Source organism: Cottoperca gobio, chromosome 13, assembly GCF_900634415.1.
Source record: "Cottoperca gobio chromosome 13, fCotGob3.1, whole genome shotgun sequence".
In the NCBI taxonomy this organism is placed as follows: Eukaryota; Metazoa; Chordata; class Actinopteri; order Perciformes; family Bovichtidae; genus Cottoperca; species Cottoperca gobio.
In genome coordinates, this window is record NC_041367.1 from 12,687,585 (window position 1) to 12,700,380 (window position 12,796).

The window sequence follows — 12,796 nt, forward strand, 5'->3', positions numbered from 1 at the left end:
TCACAATTTTTGACATTTTATACAAAACTCAGCAGGTTATGTGGTAATTAATACAATTGCTAGTTGTAGCCCTACATTTTCTGAAACCTGGTCAAAAGCCACAAATGTCACGACCATGACTTTGCCCCGTCTCCCCCTTGTGGTTTCCTGTGTCTTCCATGTCCCCGGTTTGCCTCTGTGTGTCTATGTGAGTCTCATTCTCCTAACCCTACCAGCACAGTTGTAGCTACGCTCAGTCCAAGATGTAATATCTTTTTAGAAGAGTTTCCCTTGTGTACTTGTTCCCCAAGTTAATGCCTGCTTGTTCCCTGTGCTCGATTCCTGCTTTCCTGTCTGCTCGCCTGCCTGCCTGGCTGCCTGCCTGCCAATCACCCACTTCCTCTGCCTGCCACGCCGCCCTGTTGCTCTCCATTTCTCCTCTTCCCTCTGCCAGCCATCCCCTCTCTTAACCCCATCACCATCTACAGTAACATTGCAGTGAACTTGTTAAACTTCATCAGCATCCTTGTCTGTGTTCTGGGCTTGGGTCCTGAAAACAACAGCAAGACTTATCAGCAGAATAGGAGCAGTCAAACTGAATCAAATCAGCAACTAAAAGACTATTTTGATAGCACGTCATTCTGCTGGGTAAACTTGAGCAGTCGCTTCTGGGAAGATTTCCAGTGTCAGGCTTCTCTTGATAATGCCCCTGATGAAACAAGGGAAGATCACTCTTTCTTCTGTCTGCATAGAGACACTGTACAGTTGGGGGATTCCAAGTAGTTACAAAACAACACGTTAACTCAGTGACTGTATAAGGTTTACCTTCTCCTGCTGAAGCCAGCAGTGATGCTTTTCTTCCTAAAAGGCCACTAAGGGCTTTTACCCCACAATGTACAGCACATTGTGGGGTAGCACAAACCACAGCACATTTCACTTAATATCTCCATTTACATTAATTGACTTCTCTTTTCACTGGAACTTTGAAAATGTCCACATCTTCCCACTCATCTACAGTATAAAACATGTGTTATATAATCAAAGAAAGAAAGTAATCAGATAAAGGTGGAGTGACAATAAAGTTTGAGAAATGACACATTATTTCCCTCATCAGTATGTCCTGGAAGTTTAGGAGTTGTATTTGTGCCAATTAATGTATTGACCAATATTGTTTCCGTATGACCTTTGATTACAATTTCTATAATGCTTCTGCTGGCTCTGTGTATTTGTTATTCAGTCTGATTGTCACCAACAATTGCTCCATGTTCTCAGTCAACGTGTAGCCACAACATGCAATAAAATCTCAAAGCATCGCGCGTGTGCTTTCTCAGGCACTAATTGGCAGATCATTTTCTTTTTGTTTACCAGACTCTCCCTCTGTCAACACTCTCACCCAACCACTCTACGTGCTTTCACTTTCCCTCCAACACCTATGTTCTCTCTCCCTCCCACTTCATATCCAGTCTCGACAAACAGTAGGTGAGAAAATGTGCGCGCTCTCTGTTTGCATGTGCCCCACTCTACGTGTTTGCGTGCGTGGGTGCTGGCTGGTTCTTCTCGCTAGTTTCTCACCCCTCTTTCACTTTCACATTGGCACTGATGCAACTGTACTTGTGGTTGTCATGTATCAGTTTCAGTTTCGCGTGACTGGACAGCACACACAAGGCAGTTGACTGAGAGTGACACAGAGAGAGAAAGGTAATGTCAAAGATACTCGAGTGGGAAAGGTTGTAGCTTGGTGTTAGTATTGACTCAACAGACCAGTTTGCCGACTGCTGTGTGATTTTTTTGTAAATAAATCTTAATTTCAAATGACTGACTTGAGTGTTCGATACCAGCAAAACAACCTCCAGCAATGACTCAATATCAGATTGAGGAACCACACTTCTCTCTGTATGAAGTTGAGTGAGAGAATTGAGGTTTTACAGTAGAATCTAAACATCTTCCCCTCTTTTCTCTAGATGACTTTCTTGCTTTGTCTCAGTGACTATGTGTGTACAGATTTAGGAAAACCCACACTCCCAGCACACAGGCAAACAGTTGGATGCAGACTTACTGTGTTGGCCAAATTCCCTTTCCCTTGACGGGCGAGTAAGACAATCCAGTTTATCTGGAACTGAATTGAACCAACTGACGGCAGAGTGATTGTTCTTGGACCTTTTTCTTTTGTCTGAAGTAACCCCCCCCCACCTCTTTATCATATTATATTATTGTTTTGTTTCTGTTTACTTATTTATTATGTCTTGCTTTTTGTTGCACTATCCCCTTTGCTGTAACACTGCAATATTTCCAAAAGTGGGACTAATAAAGGATTGTTTTTATCACTTCAGCTCAAGTATCGCATCATTGACGCCAAATGTGTTCATTTTAATGTGGTTGTTAAGAATATAAAGTGGATTGTAACCTTTTTTTCTTCTTCATACATTTCAGTTGTTAGTGTTTACCACTCGTGACAGAAGCTGGCACTTTCAATATTTATCCATCACTAACTATTTCTGCATTACCTTTAGCAATCTATTCTTACAGTTTATGCATTGCTTTTATCTTATTATGTCTGTACTGTAACTGTATTCATTTCTTATAGATTATTATTTCAATTGTTTATACACTACTTTCAGCTATTTGAAATATAACCCTTACATTTAAGCTAACAATGTATCCATTACATTTAGCTATCTGTTTCAACTGTTTATCCATTATATGTAGGTAACTATGTCACGTACTTTGAGCTCATACCATTGACTTGTTACTAGCCAACTAGTTTTCATGCAATTTCTGTGGCAACACTTGGCTTTAAGGTGTTACAAATCATTTTATTTGGATGAGTGTATTTTTTCAATCAATTTCTAATTTCTAATTTCTGTCCACATAGTTGATCTACTCCAAAATTCTTCCACACACCCTAGGCAACTGCAGAAGTACCACCTGGTTAGGAATCACTGTTTGTTTTGCACATTTAGCACATGCATCTTCTACAGTTGAATAGATCTCTGATGTTGTGGACATGGCAGGCGGTTGTATCCTTAATACATCTTAATATTCACTGTGTGTCCTGTCCAGATGTGACAGTGATGTATTCTGACTGCTGAGCATTCACAGCTACATCCCTTAACACTGAAGTCAATGCTTTCCGGCGTATGAATTATAGATGGACCCGGCCGAGCTGCCGAGTAAAGCGGTTCTGGTTGGAAATATAGTGTGTGTAAGTCTAACAGTGTGGGTGCATGAGTGTGTTGGTGTGTGTGCCCCCGAAGAGGCAGTGAGGCAGATAGAAACGGATGAAATAATGATGAGCAGGGTCATCACCTTCCTTCCTCTAACTGGGGCCAGAGGAACTCGGGGAACACAGGAAGGTGGGGGTGACTTCCTGTGACATCTTCACAATACACACATGTGACCTGTTCAGCTCAGATAATACTCATTCGTTACTGAAACACAACCCACTCATCTATTATCACATACTTTGACTCATGGACCAAATAATGGACATTTCTTTAGAGGAATTTACATTACATTACAGACAAAAAGTTATATGTATCGTTATACATCATATGTGGTGGCTCTCTGTTCCAATTACCTATCTTACTTCTTTAAGGGGAAGATATGAGAGGCTAATCCTTCTTTCTAAACCATAAGCTTAATTGTATCAGTTGTATAAAGTTACTTATACGTTACTACAACAAAAGGAGGAATACTTGCCGTTAAACCCATCATCAGTAGCAGGTAGAGAAAACAGTTACTGATGTCACAGGCCTACGCTCCATAAAAAAGATAATCATTTATGGTCAATATACAAAACACCGAAATCCTTTTAAAAAGAGTGAAGAAGCTTTTGCCATCAGCAAATACATTGTAAAACGATTGCTGAAAACAGCAAATATTCCTCTTTCCTTATTAGGAGTAATTCTCTTGGTTCCAGTGTATCAATTTTGTCTTGTATTTGCATGCTAACCATACCTATATAAATCCACATGACTCTTGGAACAGGACGTTACATTTACATGAATTGTTATGTAGGAATATAGGAGTCTTTTAGGAAATTAGACTAAGTGTTTTTTTGGGAAAAGTTGTCATTGATGTAAAACTTCAACTTTAGCGTTGCTGTGTAATTCTGGTACTGACCAGGTCGGCCACTGGGGACTTCTTGCGATTCTGTTTCTCCACCTCCACCTGCATCTTGGCCATGGGTTTGGCCATAGCCAGGGCCAGCTTCGCCTCCGCCTGCAGCTTCTTCTGTCGACTCACAAAGTCCATGTCCTCCAGAGACTCAGAGTCGTCCTCTGTGGTGTCCCTGTCCGAGTAGGACGAACTCTGCTTGGACTGCAGGAAGGACGTGGCGGAATGAGGAAAAGGGAGAAAAGAGAAGTATGGCACGGTTGAATAAAGAGACAACGAGGAGAATAAGAAATGAGGGAGAAAATGAAAGATAAGAAAGACCAGGTCAGAGGATTAATGTTTATGTATTCTTGGCATTTATGACAGCAACGTCATTGTACATCAAATGGGATGTGAGGAGAGCGCAGATGAACATGTAAAGCAGTGATAATTCTCCCCTTCTCCCTCTCTTTCCGTTAAATGTGTCTCTGACGGGAGGTTAATGTGGCCAGTCATCCATGGCCGTGGCGAGCGTATTCCAATTCATCTCTCATTTGCTGCTTGTGAATTGGTTAACAGGCCAGAAAACGTGAGCAAAGACATCCATAGAGCAACTAAACCGCCAGCTATTTCTCTGATTCATAATGAATATCTCCCCTGTTTCATTGCTTTCAATCTCAATTTCGCTTTTACACAATCAGATCTTTACACTTTAACACGTAGGCTAATTCTTTTTCATTTAATCTTCAATTCTCTAGAAATATTATTATAACTCTGTGTGGGCTTCAAAGTGCACACGTGGACATCCGTGCATACCATGGGGGACAGAGGTGTGTCCAGACTGGTCTCTGTCTTGCTGTCATCTGCATCGCTGTCCTTGTCGCTGCCGCTGTCATTGACAAAACAGATCTGGAGGTTCATCCCACTCTGCAGCCTGCAGGAAGAGATGTTAATATTAGCATAAATGCAGATAAGAGCAGTCAGTTCAATGTTGGCTCTTTCTGCAGTAATTGACTCGGACCAGGGCCAAAACTGACAGCAATGTCAACAGCACTGCTGCTAATACAAATGACCTATGATGAGTTCAACAAGGTGCTTTTCCTCAATAAACAATCTAGAGTGCTCTGAGTATGCACACTGAACTGTGCGCACTACGCCATGTGTGAAAGAGAGAAAAAGTGAAAACTAAAGAATAATAGAAAAAAGATCTTAACAAACGCTAGCTGCCTTCATCACCAGAGCAAAGTGCTGGCTGAGGACAGAATTAAAGAGGGCTTGTGTTTTTAATCATCTCTCCTCTTGTCTTCAATATGAATCGATCCAGGAAGCCTCCGATAGGCCTGATCCAATCTGCCTGGGACCGGTGGGGGTGTTTTCGTGACACGGAGCTGCGGAATATCACTTGGTGTAGATCCAGCCCACTCTGGATCAATAATCTGCTTATTCAATGCAGTAATTACAAACAGAGCTGATTGATTACACAGCATCCAATCAGTCCCCATTAAAATAGGAGCTGAGTGGGGGGAGGCAGCATCAAAAACCTCCCTTTAACTCAAATTTAACAGATTGTGAGAGTGTCTACTAACTTTTCTGACGACTAGCAGCTAATATAATGTCATGCCTCAGCGGTGTATATCTTCCAATACGAAATTATTGCATATATATTAGGATTATTATTGGCCAATATACCATCTGATCATTAGAAAGAAACTGCTGTACAGAAATCCAAAATATATGTTTAGGATTACTTTTGGGGCTTTTTTGCCTTTATTAGTATCGCTGAAGATAGACAGGAAAGGGGGAGAGAGAGGGGACGACATACATGGACTCATCCACATATTTTGGTCACAATTTGTTAAAATTGAAGGGGTGTAATTATACACACATAATGTAGGTGTGAGGCTATTTAAAAAAAGAAGATGTTGTGGCTTGGAGTCAGAGAGCAACTATTACTCTTTCCACAATTCTTTGGAAAATTTTCCTCACAAAAGTCCAGTATCAGTCAGGCTCTAATACAGTGTGTCTATGACTTTGCCACCACAGAGAAGCGTGTCTTATTTTCACCAATTACTGACCGTACTATTTCCATGTAATCATTAATGAGGCATTAAGCATCACAATCAGTCATTAATCTGTTCCTGCAAAATTGAGGAATCCACATGATTCAAATCACAGGAATACAAAGAGCACTGTAGTGTCTACAGAACATCTAGTTCCAGTAATGTGCAGTGTAGGAGGTGGTAGTAGTGTCTGTGTGTCTGTGTGCGTGTGTGTCTGTGTGTGTGTGTGTGTGTGTTTCTTTTGGGAAGTGAGAGCCACAAGGGCTGTCTGTGTATGGCTCATTCACACTTCACAATTCCTCTCTGCTTCCTGTCATTCTCTTCCTCACTGTTCTTTCTTTACTGGTACCTGTGTACTACTATGTACCTACCAGTAAATCTTAGATCTATACCCTTCTGTTTTCTTTTTTTAACTCTTGGAAGCCGATGACATTCATGTATCTTTGACACTGAACTACTGTTCTCCACTTTGTGTAGGGTCAGTGCTTCCTTCTTCACAGAATTAGGAGCCAACAGAAAACGCTAGAAAACCACCAGTCACAGTTTATTGTTTAAGAAAGAAGGAATATGGCAGAGGTCAGAGGTCTTACCGTGAAGACAGGCTGGGTTTGCCGCTCTTGCTGCAGCTGGTGTAGATGCCCGGCCCATCGTCAAAGAAACTGCCCAGGGCCAATTTCTGCCTGATAGACTCCCTCTCATTCTTTTGGGCCTGAAACAGGAGATTAAAAAGATAAGGTTACCTGTCTTATGATCTTTTTAATGACTTGTGTTGTAGTTTCACAACGAGGTCAGGGTGGTAGGGATTAGGCGTCTTCCCTAAAGACTCTTCAGCAGGGTGGAGGATGCTTGTTGTCATGGCACCTCAACCCCAGGTGCTTATATATAGTTTTCTAGCATGCTACATCACCTTAGCACGCTTTCCACTCCACATGACTAGCTGTATGCACAAATAGAAGTTACCCCGAGCACTTTCTGACAGTTCAAATCACGAGTGCAAGTATATTAATAGCAGTAGCCTCCTCTTAATTTGCAGTAAGAGCTTCAGTGTCACCCTAACAAGCTCTTATACAAAGTGTGGAGTCAGCTGTAATAATGAAAAAAAAGGTGAAATATCTGAGGGAGGGATCATTACAAGTTGACATTACCAGAAGTCACAAGCAGGTGGTGCTGTTGTCTCAGAGAACAACCGGTGAGCTCTGATACCACACACACAAACTCACAAATACACAAAATAGATCTTCTTATTCAGGACTCGCACAGGAACAAGTTTACATATGGTAAACTCCAGAGGAAGAGCAGTAATAGCCGTTTCACACATGCTTAATTCCGCAAAACAATCCCAAAGTTACACGAGTCCAGAGTCGCTCTCACTTGGCCTCCTCCCAATCCTGAATTCCTAACTCATCGCAGCTTCAGCTTTGGCAGCACTTCACACACGCTTACACACACCAGTCCCCATAGGACGTCTTGTCTGTGCTGATAGCAGGTAAACACATTCAACTGAGGTGCAAACAACTAATGAGCGACTGTTTCTAATCAAATGGGAGTTTAATTCTCTGTGGCATCTTCCGCACATGCTGATACTGCTGCACACAAGCATTAGAGCCCAGATTTTAGTAACCAATTAGGAAGGACTTTCCTGTAAAAGGTCAGATACACAGTCTAAACGCTGCAGTGCTCCTGTCATTCTCCCAAACAGAAATCAGTAGGCCTGAAGGACAGTAAGAATGGAAAGTGTTACATGATGTGAGCTATGAGAAAGTTTGGAAGTCTATATCACTGTTTCTATAGCGTTTTGGCTGGTGAATCTTTATAGCAAAGCAATGCATAGAGATGCCACGTTCACGTCGTATGGGACGCACGGTAAAGATGGAACTCTGTGTTCTCGTCATCGGACAACTTTAGATGAATGTATGATTGCAGAGTTAGTTGTGAGGAGGTTAAAAATAATTTGCATTGACCACATGACACTACATCCATTAAATGTGGTTTTCATTACCTTGAACAATAAACTTGTTTCTTTGGTTATTTGGCACCCTAATTTTATGTATCAGTGTAACTTATTCATGTATTATGTAACTTGTTATTTATGCATTATGTAACTTGTTATTTATGCATTATGTAACTTGTTAACCATCTTGCGATCTATTATATTGTATCGTGACATCTTGGAGGGCACTGACCCCAAGGTTAGGAACTACTGGTTAACATATTTTAGGTTTGCAGATTTAAGAAGCTTAAGAGGGGTGTCTGATGGCCTAATGGTTAAGACATACACCATGTAACTGCAATATCTGTGACCAGGGACCTCATTTACCTCTTTGTCTCCCCCACCCCACATATTTCTGCTCTGTATTTCTACCAGCCTCACGCCTCTCCTATTCTTCTATCTCGCTGCTGTTCGTTTTGTTCTTCCCTCTCCAAATTGCTTCTTACAGCTTCACCTCTCTCCCACTTGTTTTCTCAACTCTTTCGTTCCCTCCTTTCCTCTCTGTCTGTCTCTCCTGTGTGCAGGCGTTGGCGCGAGTGCCTCCACCAAGGACAAATTAACATAATTCCACTCCACACAAGAGCCCATAAGACACACTTGGCACTGCCAGCACACACACTGGCACGTAGAAGAGTGGACCTGGCACTGGTCCTTTGTGTGTGTGTGTGTTTGAAAGATAGCCCGGGGAGTCAAGATGAACACACTTGAGAGTTTCAATTCATTGCTTCATAGGGGCAACAGCAGCCTGTGTGGTACAGTGCAGGCTCACATTTATGCACATCGCTCATACAACACAGTCAGTCACGCTACTCCACAGAACAGCTGCTCCAAGAAGCAGCAGGTTCACGAGCACCGGTAACCGTTTGCTGAGGAGAAACGAAAACATTGTGCTGAGGTCCAGGTGGAACACATTTAGGAAGAGGAAAAATAACAGCATCACCATAAACTTTATAGCTCAGTTTCTAAACAGTTTGCAAATGCAAGACCACACACACTCTCTCTGCTGGAGGGTTGTGTGCTGATGTAAACACTTGCTAAACTCCTAATACTCCAAATTAAAAAGTAAATTCCCGTACTGGAATAACCTCTGCTAACTTAACTTAGAGATGGATTTACTTGGACCAGGGTTACATCTTCAGCCAGTGAATTAAAAATAGTTTGTTCAACTACCATCACAAAAGAGTTGAGAACTGTTTAACTATATGAGGCAGAACACAGAGAAGATGCAGCTGCCATGATTTATAATAAACAACATTTCATACACTGCCACTGGCTCATCGGCCCTCAAAGAAAACTAACATGTGACTATTTTTAGATCATTTTTGTGCTTTATATTATAAACAACACAAGGACACACATTTGCACAAGGCTACTGATGACATGCAGCAATAGCAACATGTCATCATACTGTAGCACTAAATATGAATCTTACTATTGAAGCTTGCTCTAAGCCTTTACATTTGGTCAGAATGTCAGGGTAAAATGTAACAATTCTTTTCATTATTGATTAATTTGTCTGACCAACATCCAAAACTCAAAGATATATATTTTTTAATTATATGAGACATTATATAAAACAGAGAAAAGCAGCAAATCCTCACATTGAAGAAGCAATTGTTTAAGGTGCTTTTCTTCAAAAAATGACTGAAGCTATGATCCAAATAATTGCCACAATCGACTGTTTCAGCTCTGAATTACAACCTTATGGACTTAGTAACTGGGACGGACCGCAGGCATAGTCAAGGTGCATTGTCACAGGTGAAAACAACTGTAGCACATTCTCCTAAAAAGACAAGAATAAAGCACCACTAGACAAAAGTCATCAGTGTATGCAAGACATCATCTCTGCATCCCACACCTGTTGACAACACAACTTCCTGTGTTTGTATAGACATCATCTGTTATACAGCAAGTTTGTGTTGTGTGTTTGCGTGTGTGTGTGTGTGTGTCTAGGTGGGCTATGTGTGGTAAAACAGTCATGGAAGATAAAGCCTAAAGCATTTACAAAGGTGTGGAATACGCCACTGAGGGCTGGAGGTGCGAATTGGGTAGTAAATAAATGCTCCTGCCTCTCCCTTCTTTTCTACACGATGACTTTATCATCCATACCAATAGCTCATCTTTTACCTTATCGTCTTGTCATTTAAAATTTCAGGTGCAATCATGTTAATCTTAAAGCATAATTCCTTCATTGGAAGTAAAGTAGATGAATTCTCAGAGCCTCTTTAATGCAGGAAGCAATCAAATCTCGTCAAGTCATGTTCACAGTTTCCACAGCTGCTGCTCCTCTTCCAGGTGTGACTTTTCAATTGTAGTTTGGTGTGAATGAAATGCAAACCTTGTGTGTCACGAGCCAGAAAAAAAGTTCTGCTCCTTCGATTGGCTCACTCACTCAAATGGACATGAGTGCGACGTTATTGTAACCTTTTGTGTGCTTTACTGGGTAATTTTCCCACTAGGGTTTCTGATAAAATACTATACAATCCTGAGATGGCAAATCAAGTTTCCACATGATGCTGACATGGAAATTGCTGGATCCATTACATTAACATCGCATGTGGTAAGGGGAGTCGAGAGAGAAACAGAGAAACAGAATGAGTGACAGTCCTAACCACCTCCCTCATTTCCTGCCCTTGAGCGCCACAGCCGTCGCCGTCCAAATTAGCTTGGGAGGAACACAATTAGGCAAATTTATGTTTTTCCTAAAATTCACCAAGCAATTTCCTCTGCTGAAAAACTCTCATAGACAAAGACATTTCCTCCTCCACTCTGCACTACAGCCATTCATCTGCAGACATAGAGGGTGCTTGTTTTGGGTCTTCAAATCTTCCCTGAAAAGTCTTTATTAGAGCAGTGAGATAGATTTCATTATCTGTGCTAAAAAAGAGCATCCTTCCCCTAAATTGCTGGCTCTTGTGGTTAAGCTCTGAGATGAGTATAAATGTGTGTGTGTCTCTGCGTGCCTACAGATTTTCGGTCCTATGCTAAAACGACAAGTCCTCTTTATTTATTAATACTTTCTCCTTTCTTCTCTTTCCCTCCATGCCTCTCCCTTTTTTAACACAGTGGAGGCTTTTCACTGGTGGATACCTCACTCCATGGTTGGACATAAGAACCCACTGTTCACACACAAGCGAACACACACACACACACACACACACACACACGCACCCACACACACACACAAATACCAGATCTTGTGAGTCCGGGCTACGTGTCTATTTAAGTGAAGCAAGAGTGAAAAGCACATGTGTGTTTGGAAGAATTGGTAAGGCTACACTCTGATATGTTTTCCAGGCCTGACAGTGAGCTGCTGCTGAGCTCACAGCTCTACAAACAGATATGAGGTCACTGTATCTTCTGTGTGTGTGTAAGTGAGTTGTGACTGTGCTGGATAGCTTCACAGTTCACACAAATGTTCTAGCAGGCTTGGATTTGACTAAAACTGCATCTACTTGTACACATTTCTAAAAAGATAGTCAAAGTATATTGCATTTAAATGTATAGTTGGACATTTCGGGAAATATTTCTATTTCCTTGATTAAGACAATAACTTTTATACCACTCTCATATACTGTAAGCTAAATATTTAGCTACAGTCAGCAGCATGTGAGCTTAGCTTCCATTATGACTGGAAACAGGGGAAATGTCCAACTATTCCTTTAAAGTACACACGTTTAAAATCTACATCCTGTGTGTGAGACCGTCTCTCTTTCTCTGCTATCGGAGACCTGCCTGTCTAGGCAGTGCAACATTCCATTCCAGATAAGGGACCTGACCTCTGACCCCTCATACAGTTCAGCCTCAGGCCAGTGCAAGGCTGTTCCTGTCACTCAGATTGGAAAAGAAAAACTCAGTGGTGGAAGGCTGTATATGAGTGTGTGTGGTGGTGGTAAAACAAGTGGGGGAGGATTATGGTGGAATAGAAAATAAAAATAAAAAGGGGGAGAATGACAAAGGGAGGGAGGAGAGATGAGGAGCATGAAGTGGGTTTAGACATGACAATAGATCTCCAAGTGATATTTGAGCTTTCTCACTGCGAGAGGGAAAAGATTCAGTGGAGGAATCTGTTTTTTTCTCCCAAAGACTGAACCAGATTTAAGGAGAAAAGCCTGGTTACTCACACCATTATGTCATAGCTTTGCCCCAAATATCTAAGCACTTTAATACCCAAACTTCCAAGTCATTACGTCAGCCTCAGTCTTTGGGCTGTGAAACATAACTACTCACAATATTTAGAAGTACGCTTATTATCTCCATTGCCGAGACTTAGCTGAGAAGATCGATACCGCTCTCATATCAGTCTGTTCAGCAGCCGGTTAGCTTAGCTTAGCATAAAGACTGGGAACAGAGGGAAACAAATAGTCTGGCTCTGCCCAAAGCATACAAAATCTGTCTTCGGCTAATTAGCTATTCAGCAGAGGTGCTGGTAGAAACATTTCGTTATCTCTGGACTGAGCCGAGCTAGCTGTTACCCCCTGCTAAGCTAAGCTAACTGGCTGTAGCTTCTTGAATATTGAAGAGTTGTATCGATCTTCTCATCTAACTCTATGCAAGAAAGGGAATAAGTGTATTTGCTAAAATGTCGAACAGAAGTAGCTGTATGTGTGTTCACATACTTGGCAGTGAACATAGTCACATGTAAGACCTAACATATTCCATCTCTAATGAC

General features: G+C 41.5%; 1 protein-coding gene across 5 annotated transcripts in view; it reads right to left on the bottom strand.

Moving 5' to 3' along the window:
* The window catches only part of schip1 (schwannomin interacting protein 1), a 197,548-nt gene that overhangs the window by 2,623 nt on the left and 182,129 nt on the right, over positions 1–12,796 (bottom strand). For all 5 annotated transcript variants that reach the window (XM_029446941.1, XM_029446942.1, XM_029446944.1 and 2 more), the window contains 3 exons: positions 6,725–6,843; positions 4,891–5,008; positions 4,102–4,299 (listed from right to left, as the gene is read on the bottom strand). In XM_029446941.1, the coding sequence (XP_029302801.1) occupies positions 4,102–4,299; positions 4,891–5,008; positions 6,725–6,843 (435 nt within the window). The remainder of the gene's footprint in view (positions 1–4,101; positions 4,300–4,890; positions 5,009–6,724; positions 6,844–12,796) is intronic.